Source organism: Chelonoidis abingdonii, chromosome 11, assembly GCF_003597395.2.
Source record: "Chelonoidis abingdonii isolate Lonesome George chromosome 11, CheloAbing_2.0, whole genome shotgun sequence".
NCBI lineage: Eukaryota > Metazoa > Chordata > Testudines > Testudinidae > Chelonoidis > Chelonoidis abingdonii.
The window spans coordinates 62,041,938-62,058,413 of NC_133779.1; the positions used below are offsets into that span (position 1 = coordinate 62,041,938).

The 16,476-nt window shown below is 66.1% G+C and overlaps 3 protein-coding genes across 3 annotated transcripts; 2 read left to right on the plus strand and 1 right to left on the minus strand.

Annotated features, from left to right (window-relative positions):
• Positions 1-539: 539 nt before the first annotated feature.
• On the plus strand, positions 540-3,848 carry ERF (ETS2 repressor factor). Its single transcript, XM_032775976.2, has 3 exons — positions 540-772; positions 989-1,104; positions 1,443-3,848. Exons 1-3 carry the CDS (start codon positions 741-743, stop codon positions 2,576-2,578), a joined length of 1,284 nt encoding a protein of 427 aa, XP_032631867.1. The 5' UTR covers positions 540-740; the 3' UTR covers positions 2,579-3,848.
• A 946-nt stretch (positions 3,849-4,794) lies between these two features.
• Positions 4,795-9,209, plus strand: GSK3A (glycogen synthase kinase 3 alpha). The gene is made up of 11 exons (XM_032775978.2): positions 4,795-4,836; positions 5,730-5,917; positions 6,012-6,095; positions 6,303-6,413; positions 6,499-6,629; positions 6,919-7,025; positions 7,113-7,210; positions 7,662-7,757; positions 7,916-8,102; positions 8,175-8,276; positions 8,459-9,209. Exons 3-11 carry the CDS (start codon positions 6,030-6,032, stop codon positions 8,518-8,520), a joined length of 960 nt encoding a protein of 319 aa, XP_032631869.2. The 5' UTR covers positions 4,795-4,836; positions 5,730-5,917; positions 6,012-6,029; the 3' UTR covers positions 8,521-9,209.
• A 1,664-nt stretch (positions 9,210-10,873) lies between these two features.
• On the minus strand, positions 10,874-14,317 carry LOC116822247 (uncharacterized). The gene is made up of 2 exons (XM_032775974.2): positions 14,264-14,317; positions 10,874-13,273 (listed from the first exon to the last, which is right to left on the minus strand). The coding sequence occupies exon 2, from the start codon at positions 13,268-13,270 to the stop codon at positions 10,919-10,921; it is 2,352 nt and encodes a 783-aa protein (XP_032631865.2). The 5' UTR covers positions 13,271-13,273; positions 14,264-14,317; the 3' UTR covers positions 10,874-10,918.
• Between the last annotated feature and the right edge of the window lie 2,159 nt (positions 14,318-16,476).

Consider the following 16,476-nt stretch of genomic DNA (forward strand, 5'->3'; position numbering starts at 1 on the left):
AGTGGGAGGAGGGGGCTGGACAGGGGCAGCTCGTCTGGGAGGTGCTTGCCCGCAGCACAGACACCCCCGACCCCGTCTCACAGGGCTGGGGGGTTGGATTCTGCCCCATGCGTGAGGCAGCCACCACTGAGTGTGGTGCAAGCCCCCGGGGGCACAGGGACCTCTTGTGAGCCCTGAAATGGGGGAGCTGCAGGTCGTGGGGGCGGGGCGGGGTGGTCCAGCCGGCCTGTGGCCCCAGCCTGGAAGCAGCTTGGCGGGTCTCCCAGGCTCCTGGCGGCCAGCAGCTTCCTGTTCCCTCCCGGGGTGGGGATGACGCGCACACCTTGTGCCTACACCCCAGGACTTGGCATGGGTGGCATTAACCCCTCACACCCTGCTCCCCTCCCAGAGCCAGGAGAGAACCCAGAAGTCCTGGCTCCTGTCATCTTGTTTTGAGGGGGGCCAGTTTGGGCATCTCTGGACCCCCATGTGAAGCAGACGTTAAAGGGCGGGTTCCCCATCCTGTGTTGGCTAACAGCTCGCCCCTCCCCCCTGCAGGGTTTGCCTTCCCCGACTGGGCCTACAAGCCCGAGTCGAGCCCCGGCTCACGGCAGATCCAGCTGTGGCACTTCATCCTGGAGCTGCTGCGCAAGGAGGAATACCACGATGTGATCGCCTGGCAGGGCGACTACGGCGAGTTCGTCATCAAGGACCCCGACGAGGTGGCGCGGCTGTGGGGCGTCCGCAAGTGCAAGCCCCAGATGAACTACGACAAGCTGAGCCGGGCGCTGAGGTGAGCGGGGACACTTTGAGGGCGGTGGGGAAACTGAGGCAGGGAAAGAGCACACATTGGTCGGTGTCTGAGCTGGGGATAGAACCCAGGAGTCCTGGCTCCCAGGCCCTCACCCCGCCCCCAGCTCTAACCTGGAATGGAAGCTATGGCTGGGGGAGGGATTTGGGGGGGGTCTATGGGGGGCTGATGGTCCTGGCGCTCTCACTCCCACTCCAGATACTACTACAACAAGCGGATCCTGCACAAAACCAAAGGGAAACGATTCACCTACAAGTTCAACTTCAACAAGTTGGTGCTGGTGAACTACCCCTTCATCGACATGGGCCTGGCAGGTGAGGGGCGGCAGTGGGGAGGGTTGGGGAGAGGGCACCTCTTGGGGCCTGGGGACTTGGTGGAAAATAGGGGGGGCAGTGGGGGCATGGTGGGGGGTGCTGTGAGGATGGATGGGGGGATGGAGGCAGTTGGGGGGGCAAAGGGTGGGTGTGGAGGATGGGAGAGGGTTGGTTGAATTTGGGGGGACTATGGAGGTGGGAAGGGATGGGGCTGGTACTGGGGGACTGGGCAGGCTTGGGGTGGGGCTGTGGTGCTGGGGCTGGGGGGGAAGATGGGGTGGTGCTGGGAGGCCAGGCAGGTGGCAGGGGTCCCCCTCACCCCTCTCCTTTTGTGGCAGGTGGCCCCGTGCCCCAGAGTGCCCCGCCAGTGCCCTCGGGTGGCTCCCACTTCCGCTTCCCACCCTCCACGCCGGATGTGCTCTCGCCCGGGGCAGAGGAGCTGCGCTCGCCAGGCGTCTTCTCGGCCGTGGCGCGGCGCCTCGCCCGCGGCTCGGTCAGCGACTGCAGCGACGCCACCTCAGCCACCTCGGAGCTGGAGGAGCCGCTGGGCGAGGAAGGGCGCCGGGGCGGGGGGCCAGGTGAAGGGGGTGGCTTCCGTGGGCCCCCCCTGCCTGCCCACCCTCGGCTGGCCCACGACAGCCTCTTCCGTGCCTACCCCCGGCCCCGCGGGCCCGAGCCCCTCAGCCCCTTCCCGGTGTCCCCCATGGCCGGCCCTGGAGCCCTGCTGCCCCCCCAGCTGTCGCCCGCCCTGCCCCTCACCCCCACCCACATGAACTACACCCCCTCGCCCACCCTGAGCCCCATGTACCCTGGCGGCTCCCACTTCTCCTTCAACCCCGAGGACATGAAGCGCTACCTGCAGGCACACACCCAGAGCGTCTACAATTACCACCTCAGCCCCCGGGCTTTCCTCCACTACCCCCACATCCTCGTGCCCCAGCCCCAGCGCCCTGAGAAGCCGCCCCCGCCCGAGGAGCCCCCTGCCCCCTTCAAATTCAAGCTGCAACCTCCCCCACTGGGCCGGCGGAACCGGGACAAGGCACCGGCGCCCCCCGGTGAAGGGGCCACCCCGGAGCCCCGGCTGCCCTGCATCAAGGTGGAGCCCATCTCAGAGGGGGAGTCGGAGGAGGAGGAGGTGACGGTGGAGGTGACAGATGTCAGTGAGGAAGATGAGGAGGTGTTCAAGGCTCCCCCTGCCCTGTCCGAGAAGCCTGGGGAGCCCCCAGTGCCCCTGGCCCCCCGGCAGTGCGAGGAGAGCGGCCTGTGCATCCCCCTCAAGCTGCGCTTCAAGCGGCGCTGGAGTGAGGACCAGCGGCTGGAGGCGGGTGGGGGGGGCGGCCTCCAAGAGGCGGATGACAAGAAGGTGAAGGGGGAGCGGGAGGGTGGGGACCCCCCAGCTGGAGGTGGGCGGCGCGTCAGCACCGACCTGCCCCACGCCACAGCCCAGCTCTCGCTAGAGAACAAGGACTTGTAGAGCTGGTGCTGGTGCCCCCAGGGGGGGCTGGGGGGCCGTCTTCTGCCTTAACTCAGAGATTTTAACCCTTCCCTGAGCCGCCACCTCTCCGGGATCCTGTACGTTGAAATGGGGTGGGGGGCGCTCACCTGTTTTTACTTCAGTATACATATACATACATATATATATTTTTGGGGGGATGATTTTAAATCTGGGGGCAGCTTTCCTTTCAGGGTCTCTGGTTTTTAAAGAGGAGGTGACCCTGGGAATTTATATCATGTAGAATTTTTTTAACCTTTTCCCACCCCTGAATCCTCTCGTTTATATCCAGTTGCTGCCTTGTTGGGGGAGGGGGGGTGTTTTCATCTTAAGGGGGGGATGTTGAGGGATCTCAATGTCCCTCTCCCCTCGTGTGGGGGGAAACAGGCTTTAAAGCACAATGAACTCTCTTTAATCCCTGTCTGGCTGGATCAGAAATGGAAACCACTCCTGCAGCACCCCCATATTAGTGGGGCTGGGGGGACATAAGAATGGCCTGACGGGGTCAGACCAAAGGTCCATCTAGCCCTGTGTCCTGGGAGAGAGTGGATCCCATATTGTGCCCCCTGTGGCCTATGGACCTAGCGTCTCCCTTTCCCCCCAGCTTAGACTGGTCTGTATGAGGCTGTATGGCCCCTTCTTTTATGGGGGGTGGCAGTCTGGCGTTTGGGGGCTTGCAGATTGCTTGGGGTGCTCGAGATGGCTTTAGATAACCAAAAATGAGTGGGGTGTGTGCAGCCACAGCCCTGAGCCACCCCAGGGGAGCTGGGGGGTATCTCAAGTGCCTGTTGAAGTACTGTCTGTGTGGGATGGGGGTGGGAGGAGTAGGGACCCCATGCCCCCCCAATGGGGTAGGACCTGAACTGTCATTTCCCCCACTTCCCAATGCCTGCAAGGACCCCAGGAGCTATTCCCCTGCTTCCCTGTAGTGACAAGGGGGGGCGGAGAAGCGGGGGCTTCTCGTGAATTGGGCTGGGCCCTGGCTGAGTGGTGTGGGTGCAGCTGGTGCATGGTGGGAGCTGGGTCCCCCCCAGTTGTCCTGGGGGGCAGGGCTTGAAGCCTGGCCTGAGCGTGGGGCTGGTGGAGCAGGAGCTGGAAGCAGGGAGGGGGGCAGACTCCAGGCTGTGATCCCACAGTTAGCAGGGGCTGGGGGTGACTTGGGAAGCCTCATTGAAATTCCTGTACAGTGGGGGGGGCGGGGGGGCTCGGGTTACGAATGTATAAAAATAACCAATAAAAGAGTTGGACACTTGGTCGCTCTTTGCTTCTTTCTGTAGCACCGGGGCGGGGGGGCCCATGCCAGGCTGGGGGGCGCGTGCTGAGGTGAGGGGCTGGCCCTGGTTGAAGGCGGGGGGCCCCATGCCGGGGGGGGCCTTGGACCCCACGGGGCTGGATCCAGCGCTGCAGCCCCGCCCAGGGGCACGGAGAGATGCGGGGGGGAGGCCTGGACCCCCCCAGCAGGGAGGGCCTGGGCCCCCCAAGGACCCACCGCCAACCTGGGGGCCTCGCTCCCGAGGGCCGGAACTGGCGGGGGCGGGGGGCGCTGCCGGACACGGGCCCTTCCCCCAACTCCCCGTCCCGGGGAGGGCGGGCGGGGGGAGCCCGGACGCCTGGGTTCCGAGCCTGGCGGGGGGGCGGGCCCTTATCTGATGGTTTTACCCGCGGCCCGGAGCGGAGGCGGGTTTCTTCGGGTGGCGGTGGAGGAAACTACATTTCCCGGCGGCCCCCGCGGCAAGATGGGGGCGGGGCCCGGACTCCGTTTCCCGGCGCCCCCCGCGGCAAGATGGGGGCGGGGCCCGGACTCCGTTTCCCGGCGCCCCCGCGGCAAGATGGGGGCGGGGCCCGGACTCCGTTTCCCGGCGCCCCCCGCGGCAAGATGGGGGCGGAGCCCGGACTCCGTTTCCCGGCGCCCCCCGCGGCAAGATGGGGGCGGGGCCCGGACTCCGTTTCCCGGCGGCCCCCGCGCCGAAGGGGCGGGGCTGGCGCGGCGCAGGCGCACTCTGACTCGCCCCGCCCCCCCCCGTCCGGCCTCGCCATGAGCAGCGCAGCGCCGGCCCCTCCGGGCCCGGACCAGCTCCTTCGCCGACGCCGCCGCGGCGGGCCCCCCGGCCCCGGAGCCCCCGCCCGCCCGGACCCGTCCCGGGGCCGCCGGGCGCACAAGGCGGGGGCGGCGGGCCCGCGGCCCGGGGGGGGCGGCCGGCGGCGGGGCGCGGCCCTTCCGCCGGGCCTGAAACTCGGCCGTGAGTGGGGGGCAAGACGGGGGCGAGATGGGGACCGGGGGCCGGGGGCGAGGGGGGGCGAGGGGGATCTGGGGTGTGGTGGGGAGAGGCCTGGGAGCTGGGGGCGGGCCTGTGTTTGAGGCATTGTGGTGGGAGCTGGGGCAGGAAAGGGGTCTAGGAGGAGTCGGTGCGGGGGATCCATGGGGGGGTCGCTGGGGCAGGAGGGTAGGAGTGGGGTACTGGGAGTCGGGGCACCCATGGGGAGCTCTGGGCGGGCAGGAAGGGCTGCAGGGGGCTCAGGAAGCTGTAGACGGGGAGGGGTTCACAGGCTGTTCGGGGGGTGGGGGCGAGGCTGCGTTGTAGGGAGGGAAGAGGCGCTAGAAGAGGGCGGGGGGCAGGAGAAAGGGGGACTCCATGGGGGGTGGAAGAACCATTGTGGGTCCCTGAGTGCATCACTTCAGCAAGGGTGTGAGGAGCCTGTGGGCTGTTCGTGCGACAGGGGTGGGGGGTGAAGCTGACTGGGGGTTGGGGTCAGGCTCTAGGGTCCCATTCAGGGTTGGGGGGCTGGCAGGTGGCTCTGTCATTAGATTTGGGAATCGAGTGTTGGGGTTCAGGGCCTTGGGTGAGCCCCCCACTTGGATACCCCATCTCTGCTGTGGGGGAGCTGCTGAATAGGGGTGCTACCTGGGGTGGGGATTGGGGGTTCTCATGGCAGGATTTCTCTGGTTGCTGGGCTTCCTCTCCGTGTTTCTAACCCCGCATCCCCAGGGCCCAGCAGGAGGGACGGGAGGGGCAGTGTTGGGGTGCTTTGGGGGGTCCCTGGTGTGTTCTAGCCCCCCTGTCCCTAGGGACTAGTGGACAGGGCAGGGCTGGGGGGTCCCTGGCTGTGGCTCTAACCCCCCCCCCATCCCCAGGGGACAGTGGGAAGGTGAGCACGGTGGTGGCCACGCCCGGCCAGGGCCCGGAGCGCCCCCAGGAGGTCTCTTACTCTGATATCAAGGTCATCGGGAACGGTTCCTTTGGTGTGGTCTATCAGGCCCGCCTGGCCAACTCCGGGGAGCTGGTGGCTATCAAAAAAGTGCTGCAGGACAAGCGCTTCAAGGTGAGCCTGGGGGGGGAGTGTGAGCCAGGGCGGGGTCCCCCATCCTTACGGGGCTCCCTCACTCACCCTGTCTTTATTCCCCCCTCCCCCCCAGAACCGGGAGCTGCAGATCATGCGCAAGCTGGATCACTGCAACATCGTGCGGCTGCGCTACTTCTTCTACTCCAGTGGGGAGAAGGTCAGAGGGCACCGGGGGGCAGGATAGGTCCATGTGGGAGGGCGGAGGTCTGGGAGGTGGGGTGCATCCTGGGTCCCCTTGCATCCTCCCTGTGTGAAAGGGCTTGGGGGGTGTCCTGGGTCCCCTCAACCCCAACAGGGAGGATCCATGAGACTTTGCGGGGGGCGCAGAGGGTCCTGGGTCCCCTCTCACCCAGCCCCGTTGCAGAAGGATGAGGTGTACCTGAACCTGGTGCTGGACTTCGTGCCCGAGACAGTGTACCGCGTGGCACGCCACTTCACCAAGGCCAAGCAGCCCATCCCCGTCATCTACGTCAAGGTGAGCCGGGGGCCAGCCACACACAGGAGGGGGGCAGTGGCAGGACCCCCCAGGCTGGCTGTGACCATCTCCCCCTTCCTGCCAGGTGTACATGTACCAGCTGTTCCGCAGCCTGGCCTACATCCATTCCCAGGGGGTCTGTCACCGCGACATCAAGCCCCAGAACCTGCTGGTGGACCCCGACACCGCCGTGCTCAAGCTGTGCGACTTCGGCAGGTGGGAGCCGGGGCCCCCTGGTGCGAGAGCCGTGCAGGGGGGGCCCTGGTGCGAGAGCCATGCAGACGGGGAAGGGGTGGGCTCCTGGGACAGTCTCTCCCTGACCAGCATGGGCGACGCGTACGGGGAGGGGTGTCTGCCAGGGTGAGATGGTTGACCCCACACGCAGACCGAGGGCCAACCTGGGGTCTGACCCGGCCACAGCGCACCCGTCTGGCTGAGGGGCGAGGGGCGTGGACCGACGTGGGGGCAGGGCTGGTCCACTCACCGTGGGCGGTTGGTCTTGCAGTGCCAAGCAGCTGGTGCAGGGTGAACCCAACGTCTCCTACATCTGCTCCCGCTATTACCGTGCCCCTGAGCTCATCTTTGGGGCCACCGACTACACGTCCAACATAGGTGAGCTCCCACCCCCTCCATCACCTCTGCTCCCACACACAGCGAGGGGGGGGGCAGGAGTCCTGATGGCCCCCTGTCCCTCCCCAGATATCTGGTCAGCGGGCTGCGTCCTGGCTGAGCTGCTGCTCGGTCAGCCCATCTTCCCTGGGGACAGCGGAGTGGACCAGCTGGTGGAAATCATCAAGGTAGGAGACCCCACTCCCCTCTGAGAGCCAGAGAGAACCCAGGAGTCCTGCTTCCCAGCCCCCCTGCTCTGACCACTAGACTCCACCCTTCTCCCAGAGCCAGAGAGAACCCAGGAGTCCTGCCTCCCAGTCCCCTTACATCTTGGCTCCCAGCCCCCCAGCTCTAACCCACGAGACCCCCCTCCCAGAGCCATGGAGAGAACACAGGAGTCGTGGCTCCCAGCACCCCTGCTCTAACCACTAGACCCCACTCACAGAGTGGGGAGACATGGGCTGGAGCACATTGAGGGGGCCTTACCGGGAACTTAGGGGCCTTCATTCCAAGGGTTTGCTGCAGGCATTGCAGAGGGGGGGAACGTGCCCAGTCCATGGGGTCAGGAAATGCCCCTTGGGAGTAGCTGGGGCTCTGCCAGGAACTGGTTGTAATGGGTTACCCCCCCCACACCCCCAGGTGCTGGGGACGCCGACGCGGGAGCAGATCCGAGAGATGAACCCCAACTACACAGAGTTCAAGTTCCCCCAGATCAAAGCACATCCCTGGCTAAAGGTATGTGGGGGGGGGGCACTGCCTTGGGGAAGCTCACAGCTTCAGGGCGTGGCTCAGAGAAGCGGGTGTGGCTGCGTAGCGAGGGGGACTGTGTCCTGGGCTGACCGGGTGGGGTTTGGGTTGGGGCTGTGCCCACAGTGACCTCCCTGGCCCCCCAGGTGTTCAAGCCGCGGACCCCGCTGGAGGCCGTCTCGCTGTGCAGCCGCCTGCTGGAGTACACGCCTGCCACCCGCCTCTCCCCCCTGGAGGCCTGCGCCAACGCCTTCTTCGACGAGCTGCGGGAACCCAGCGCCCGCCTGCCCAGCGGGCGTGACCTGCCCCCCCTCTTCAACTTCAGTGCTGTGGGTGAGTGGGGGCGACGGGAGGGTGGGGGGCAGGGTGCCTGCGGCTGTCTGACCTCTGCTCTCTCCTCCACAGAACTGGCCATCCAGCCCTCGCTCAACACCTCCCTCATCCCACCCCACCTGCGGGCCCAGAGCACCTTGCTGGGGTGCGCGCCCGGCACCCCTGCCACACATGGTGAGTGCTGGAGGAGTGGGGCAGCGTGCTGCGCTGGGGGGCCAGGACTGTCCCCCCCAAGCACCCACATCCTGATGCACCCTCAGAGGAGGGGGTGGGAACACCCCTTTCCTGCATGCTGGGAGCAGGGGGTGGAGCCGGGCAGGTGGCCCCGCCATGCTGATTGTTCCTTTCCCATGCAGGCACTGACCGGAGCCAGCCAACACCGGGGGACGGCGCGGGACCCATCGCCAATGCGTCCTGAGGGGCTGGGCGGGGCTGGGCTGGGGGGCAGGCCCCCTCCCCACCCCATGGACTTGTCTGAACTGTGAACTGGGTGGGGGCGGTGCCCATGGACCACACGGAGCCTGCTTCCCATTGGCTGGGGGGCAGCTGTCAGAGGCGATGTTGCCCCTTGCTAACACACCAGGCCTCAGTGTGGGGGCGCTGGTCATGCTGCTTTCCCAGCCTGATCTCTGGAAGGGGCTGGGGGGCTCAGGCCCCCTGGATTTTAAGTTGCTTTTGGTTTTTAACATCCTACTCCACTGCCCCCCTCGTCTCCTATGCTGCTGTCCTGCATGGGATGCAGGCCCTGGCCCCCCACATGGGGGAGATGGGTGTCCCCTCCCCTGTGCTGTGAGGATAGAGGGGGATCCTGCAGTGGGTCAGGAGTGGATGGATGTCTGGACATGGGGTGTCCCCCAGGCATTCCCCCCAAAAGCCCCATGATGGGAAGGGCACAGCTCTGTGGGGGGGGAGTTTTTATTTCCCCTCCTGCCTGCCCCCCCCTGTAAATACCCCTCTCTGTAAACCAGGTTCTTTTACTGACCGCTGTGTACATAGATGATTTTTTCTTAATCTGAGTGCCCCCCCAACCCCCCAATGTGTGTTAGTTTCTCTTACGTTCTGGCTCTGTACAGACACCCGGTTCAATAAATTATTGGCATGAAAGGATGCAGGGGAGTGTGGGGCTGCTGGGGGGTACCCCTGGGCTGGCTCTTGGGGTAGCTTGTTTCACTGGGCTGTGATTCTGTCCTGTGTGTGTGGGCGTGCATGCGCGCCCTGAGGGGGCCTGGCAGCCCATCATCACAGCCTGAGCTCCCCCAGGCATGGCCCTGGGGATCATCATCCTTCAGGTGCGCCTGGCCTGGCCTGGCGCTGCAGTTCCTCTGGTTTCAGGGTGGGCACAGAATGAGTGGCCATCTGCCCCCACTCCCTTTACAATCTACCTCGAAGCGGGGGGGGGGGGGGGGGGGAAAAACAGCGGCCCCCGGGGCCCCCCCCGGGGGGGGGGGGGGGGGGGGGGGTAGTAAACTGCTGAGCCCCTGGTGCCTACCTGGGGCTGGGGAGAGCCTGTGGGGGTCGAGGGGGTGGCTGACACTGTGATGCTTCCTGAGGCTGTTGCTGGGGGGACTGAGGGGGTGACAATCCCTGAGTCTGGGGGCAGGGGGGGAGCTGCTTGAGTTAGCACCTGTTGCTGGGGGGGCTGCCCAACTCCAAAGGTTGATCTGTTAATGCCCCAGCCTAGGTTTAATGACCATGGGGCTGCTACAGCCTGTGGGGGCAGCTCATGGGTCCCCCTTTCCCAGACCCGCCTGAGGGCTCCCCCTGCACAGGGGGCAGAGGAAAATGTGAGCAGTTCCCCCTAGCACCAGTTCTCAGGCTGGAGGGACAAGTGTAGGGCCATGCCCGGGGCATCGTTTAGTGCCCCTGCGCTGCTCCAGCCCCTGGGGCGGGGTGGGAGTCTCGGCCTGCAGCACTGGGAGATGGGCGTCAGGACTCCTGGGTTCTCTCCCCACCTCTGTTGTGCCTCAGTTTCCCCCATGATGGCAGTGGTCACCCAGCTGAAGGTGTGGGTGGTGCCCTACATGCTCTGCAGAGAGTGGGGGGCACCCTCCAGTCAGGTCCAAGGCTGGGCCTGCTACTCCCTCTTCTCTTGATGCCAAGGGTTATGGGGAGGCCCCTGGTCTGGGGCCAGCCCGGGAAGGGAAGGAGGCCTAGGCCAGAGCTGAGGTCACAGGTTGCTTGGTCTCTCCTGAGCTCAGAACAGCCCAGACCAAACAGAGCAAAGGGGGCTGGGGCAGCATCCTGCCCCATTTCTACCACCATGCCAATCCCTTGCCCTGGGGGCAGATGGGAGCTAGTGCCCCCTAGAGGGGACAGGCCTCATGTCCCAGTCCTCCATCTCCCTGGTGCACACCAAGCCATAGGGGTGCCATGCTGGCATCTCCCCCTAGCCAATCCCAAGCCTGCTGCACCTGCCCCACTGCCCAGCCCCACACCTTGGCAAGGAAAGGGGCAAAGGGTGGTACTGATTTGGCAAGAAGGAGCAGCTATGGGGAGGGGATTCCTACTGACCCCCTTCCCCTGGCTGGTTTCTTGACCCCCACAGCCCCCTGCCAGAGCAAGGTTGCCTAGAGGGAAGGGCCCTGCCCACAGCTTGGAAGGCTCCCGTTTAAAGCCCAGCCCCTCCTACTCAGCCATGGGGGGTGGGGCCTGGAGAGCAGGAAGGAGGGGCAAAAGGACACACTGCCCCCCTACCCAGCCAGCAACCCCAGGGAATGGAGGGCCCCCCCCCGGTGCCAGGATGAGACGCAGCAGGGGGCCGGGCAGGCAAATGGGCAAAACCAGAACTTTTATTTACAGAGGGGCGGGCTGCGCCCCTATACGAAGGCGTTGACCTGCAGGTTGTCCACCTGGAGGCTGCCCTCCAGAGCAGCCTGGTAGATTTCAATGGTCTCCACCAGGGGCAGTGGCTCTGCCGTCTCGATGATGGCGATGGTCTCCCCGAACTCGGTGCACATGATGGTCTGGGTGGGCTGGGCAGCTGGGGGGGCAGCAGCAGCCCCATGGGTCTTGCGGTGGCTGCGCAGGTTGGAGAGGGTCTTGAAGGCCTTGGTGCAGTGTGGGCAGTGGTGCGGGCGCTCCCCAGTGTGGATGCGCCGGTGCTCGGCCAGGTGCATGGACTGGATGAAGGCCTTGCCACACTCCGGGCAGGGGAAGGGGCGCTCGCCTGTGTGTGTGCGCTGGTGCAGCTGCAGCCCCGAGGCTGCCACGAAGGTCTTGGAGCAGAGCGGGCACTTGTGGGGGCGCACGCCCGTGTGGCGCTGTTGGTGCCGGCTCAGCCCGCTCGGGTTGGTGAAGCCCTTGCTGCAGAGGTTGCAGGTGAAGGGGCGCTGGCCAGAGTGCACCAGCTGGTGCAGCGCCAGCTTGGCCAGGGAACCCAGGCACTTGCCGCAGGACGGGCACGGGTAGAGCTTCTTATGGGCACAGCGGTGCTCCTCCAGCTTGGCCAGGCGGACAAAGAGGGCGCCACAGTCCGGGCAGCGGTGGGGCTCGCGCCCGGCATGGGCCAGCCGGTGCAGCTCCAGCAGCCGCTTGCGGGCGAAGGATTTCTCGCACTCAGGGCACTGGAAGGGCAGCTGGCCCGTGTGGCTGACGCGGTGCAGGGCCAGCTTGTGGGCCCGCGAGAAGGTGGCGTCGCAGTCCTGGCAGGGGAAGGGGCCGGTGCCCGAGTGAAGCAGCCGGTGCTGCTGGAGGTTGGAGGACTGGGTGAAGCGCTTCTGGCAGACGTCGCACTGGTAGGGGCGCTCGCCGGTGTGGGTCAAGTGGTGCCGCATCAGGTTGGCCTGGGAGGCGAAGGTCTTGCCGCACTCAGTGCACTGGAAGGGACGCTCCCCTGTGTGCGTGCGCAGGTGGTTCCGGACGTGCACCAGTTTCTTGAAGGTCTTGCCGCAGGTGGGGCACTTGTGCTTGCGCTCCAGCACGTGCACCACCCGCTTGTGCCGCACCATGCGGATGTGGCTGGAGAACTCCTTGCCGCACTGCGGACACAGGAAGCCAGCGGCGGCAGGGGGCGCCGGTGAGCCATTCACTGTCCCGGCGGCGGGCGGCTGGGCCGGCTCCTGCTCGGGCGGCTGGGCCGGCTCCAGATCAGGGGTGTGAGTGCGGGCTGGCGGGGCCCCACTCTTGCCTGCGTGGGTGCGGCGGTGGTAGAGGAACTTGGTCATGTTGCTGAAGGTCTTGCCACAGGCGCAGCGGTGCAGGGGGTTGGCCGTGTGGCTTTTTCGGTGCACCACCAGCGTCATCTCGGTGCCGAAGCCCAGTCCACAGTCGACACACAGGTACAGGGCCTCGCCCTTGTGAATGCGCATGTGCTGCTCCAGCGAGGCCGCCTTCTTGAAGACTTTGCTGCAGTTGGGGCACTCGTGCGTGCCGTCCACGTGCACGCGCTGGTGAGCCAGCAGCCGGTTGGCAGTGGTGAAGCCGCGCTGGCACTCGCTGCACAGGAACTCCTCCGAGGCGTGTTCCCGGCGGTGGCGCCGCAGCTCCTCTGCCGTGCCGAACTCCTGCTTGCACTCGCCGCAGCGCCAGGCCCGCGGAGGAGCCAGTGTTGGCATCTGCTGTGAGGGGGTGGGGGAGCAGGGGACCTCCTGTTTGACCCCCTCAGGCACAGCTGGCTCCCCGCTCTCCTTCTCTGTCTCGGTGAAGTGCTCACCCTGGTGCTCCAGCAGCTCCTCAGGCGTCTGGAAGAGGCCGGCACACTCCGAGCATTCATAGGGGTGCATCATGGCCGGCTGAGCCGGAGAGGGGGCTGGCGGGGAGAGGGGGGCGGCTGGGGGGCAGCCACAGGCTCCTGGGCTTGTGGCTCTGGCGATGGGCCAGCCACAGGTCAGGCGGGCAAAGAGCTCTTTGCACTCGCTGCACTGGTAGTGAATCTGGCTCGGAGGCAGGGGGGGCCGGGCGGGCGGGCAGCGGGCGGGGGTGCAGGCTTCTGGTGGCCAGCAGCTCGTCGGCGAGAGCAGGACGCGCCCGCACTCCAGGCACTGTAGTGGTTCTCCTGCAGGGGCCCCACGTCCAGGGCCACGGCGGGGGCAGTGCCGGGGGCTGGCAGGGCTCCCCCAAGTGGCTCTGCTGGTTGGATCAGCACCTCTCCAGCGTTTGTAGAGCAGGCCGGCACTCGGAGCAACATGTACTGGTGCTGGAAGAAGAGAGGGGGGCAGCTCCTCTGCCATGGCCTGTGGGGGAGAGACGGCTGAGCAGGGGCGGGTGAGGGCAGCCTGGGCCAGCTCAGGGGCAGGGCCTGGGGCGGCTTCGGGGGGGGGTCCGGCGGTCGGGGCCCCGCTGCGGGGGGAATCACTCGGTGGCGGGGCCCAGCAGCTGCGGTGAGGGATTCAGCGGGGGGCTCCGGGGGGCGGGCCCCAGGCGGGGGGATTCGCGGGGGCGCCCGGGAGGGCGGGCCCGCTGCGGGGGGATTCAGCGGGGGGTCCCGAGGGGGCGGGGTCCAGCAGCGGGGGCGATTCAGGGGGGTGTGTCGCGGGGGGCTCCGGGGGGTCGGGCCCCGCTGCGGGTGGGATTTCAGGCGGGTGGTCCCGGGGGGGCGGGCCCCGCTTGGCGGGGATTCAGCGGGGGGTCCCGAGGGGGCGGGGCCCAGCAGCGGGGGCGGATTCAGGGGGGTTGTCGCGGGGGGCTCCCGGGGGTCGGCCCCGCTGCGGGGGGATTCAGCGGGGGGGCCCCGGGGGGCGGCGGGCCCCGCTGCGGGGGGATTCAGCGGGGGGGGTCCCGGGGGGGCGGGGCCCGCTGCGGGGGATTCAGCGGGGGGGTCCCGAGGGGGGGCCAGCAGCGGGGGCGGATTCAGGGGTTTGTCGCGGGGGGCTCCCGGGGGCGGCCGCTGCGGGGTGGATTCAGCGGTGGGGGAACCGGGAGGCGGGCCCGCTGCGGGGGGAGTCGGGGGGGCCGGGCGGAGGCGGGGCCGTGCGGGGATAGCGGGGGCGCGGGGGGGGCGGGCCCCGCTGCGGGGGGATTCAGCGGGGGCGTCCCCGGCGGGGCGGGCCCAGCAGCGGGATGGGGATTCAGCGCGGGGGCGTCCCGCAGGGGCCCGGGCCAGCAGCTGGGCGGCGGCCGGATTCATGGGGGTTTGTCGCGGGGGGGGCTCCCGGGGGGCGCGTGGCCCCGCTGCGGGGGGATCAGCGGGGGGTCCCGGCGGGGGGGCGTGGCCCGTCACTCACCCTGGCCCCGGCCGCCGCCGCCTCTCGCCTTCCGACTCCTCCCGACCGGACCCGCCCGCCTGCGCCTCCTTATTGGGCTCCGCCGAGCAGACGCCCGCGACCAATCAGCGGCCTCGATACTAGAGCCGGGGGCGGGGTCCTCGACCCCTGACCCAGGGAGCGGGAACCGAGGCTGCGAGGCGGGTAACCTGAACGCGGCGAGGCCACCCGTAAGTCCCGCCCCGGAAACCCGCGACGGCGGCCGGGAGCTAACAGCGGGGCGGGGCTTCCATGTGGCTCCGCCCCGGACGGATTTTCGGGTGAGGGCGTCCGACAGTGACCCCCCCGTCTGTCACACCCCCGTGTGACACACCCACAGCCACACACTGCATGTGACAAATACACACAACCCCCACACAGCGACACCACGTGTGTCACACACATACACCACAACACACAGCGTGACAGACCACATGTGCATGTCACACACACACACTGCGACACACTGCAACACCTAACACTGCATGTGACAAACACACACAACCCCACTCTGCAATGACACACACAGCGACACCATGTGTCACACACACACCACAACACACAGCGTGACAGACCACATGTGCATGTCACACACACACACTGCGACACACTGCAACACCTAACACTGCATGCGACAAACACACACAACCCTACTCTGCAATGACACACACAGCGACACCATGTGTGTCACACACACACACCACAACAACACACAGCATGACAGACCACATGTGCATGTCACACAGCGCAACACACTGCATTGATACACGCCAACATACCACCACAACACTCACACAGAGTACAAGACGCATCAGGAGAGACACAAACAGATACAGCACATTGAGAGACACTTTGTGAGACACGACACACAGCAGGTGAGACACGTGCAGAGTGGACATACTGCAATGAGACACACAGATGGACACACCATAACAACACATGCACAACAAGAGACACAAAAGAGACACATGCAGACTGGATACACTTCAATGACAGAGTAAGAGACACATCAGGAGAGACCCACACAGATGGACACATCACAGTAACACACACAGCCAGAGACATACCAGGAGAGACACAGGCAAACTGGACATACTGCAATCACACACACCCACACACACAGGCGAAACATATTCAGGCCAGATCCACTGCAATGACACACTGAGTGAGAGACATGACAATACATGCACTGCAAAAAGACATGCAGACGGACATACCGCAATGACACACACACTGGACAGACTGCAATGACTCACACAGCAAGAGTCACACCAGGAGAGACTGCCAGGACACACACACACACACACAGAGGGGCAGACAACACCCAGCACGGATAAGCAACCAACACAGACACATGTTAACACATGCTGCAATGACAGACGTACAACATCAGACGCACATCCAGGGGCACATAGTGAGACACACACACCATCACACACGCCCATGGCACTCAATGAGAGACACACACCGCACACAGCGAGATGCACACACAAACACAAAACACAAGCCCAGGAAACATGCAGTGACAGACACAGATACATATTACACAAACCACATGCACTTCTCCCTGCCCCTCTCCTCTGTGTGTGTGTGGGGGGGGGGGGCTGCCTCTCCCTCTCCCCCTCCCCATGTCCTGTGTGTGTGGGGCAGGGCACCTCTTGCCCTCCCTCTGTGGGGGGGGAGTGCCTCTCCCCCTCCCCGCCATCCTGTGTGTGGGGGGCACCTCTCCCCTCCCCACCATCCTGTGTCTGCATGGGGGGGGCACCTCTCCCCCTCCCACCATCCTGTGTCTGTGGGGGGGGGCACCTCTCCCCTCCTTGCCATCCTGTGTGTGTGTGAGGGGGACACCTCTCCCCCTCCTCGCCATCCTGTGTCTGTGGGGGGGGCGCCTCTCCCCTCCCCACCATCCTGTGTCTGTGGGGGGGGTGCCTCTCCCCCTCCCCATGTCCTGTGTGTGGGGTGGGGCACCTCTTCCTCTCCCTCTGTGGGGGGGGAGTGCCTCTCCCCCTCCCCGCCATCCTGTATGTGTGTGTGGGGGGCACCTCTCCCCTCCCCGCCATCCTGTGTCTGCATGGGGGGGGCACCTCTCCCCCTCCCCGCCCTCCTGCATGTGTGTGAGGGGGGGTGCCTCTCCTCCTCCCCATCCTGTGTGTGTGTGTGAAGAGGAGCACCTCTCCCCCTCCCCTGTGTCTGGG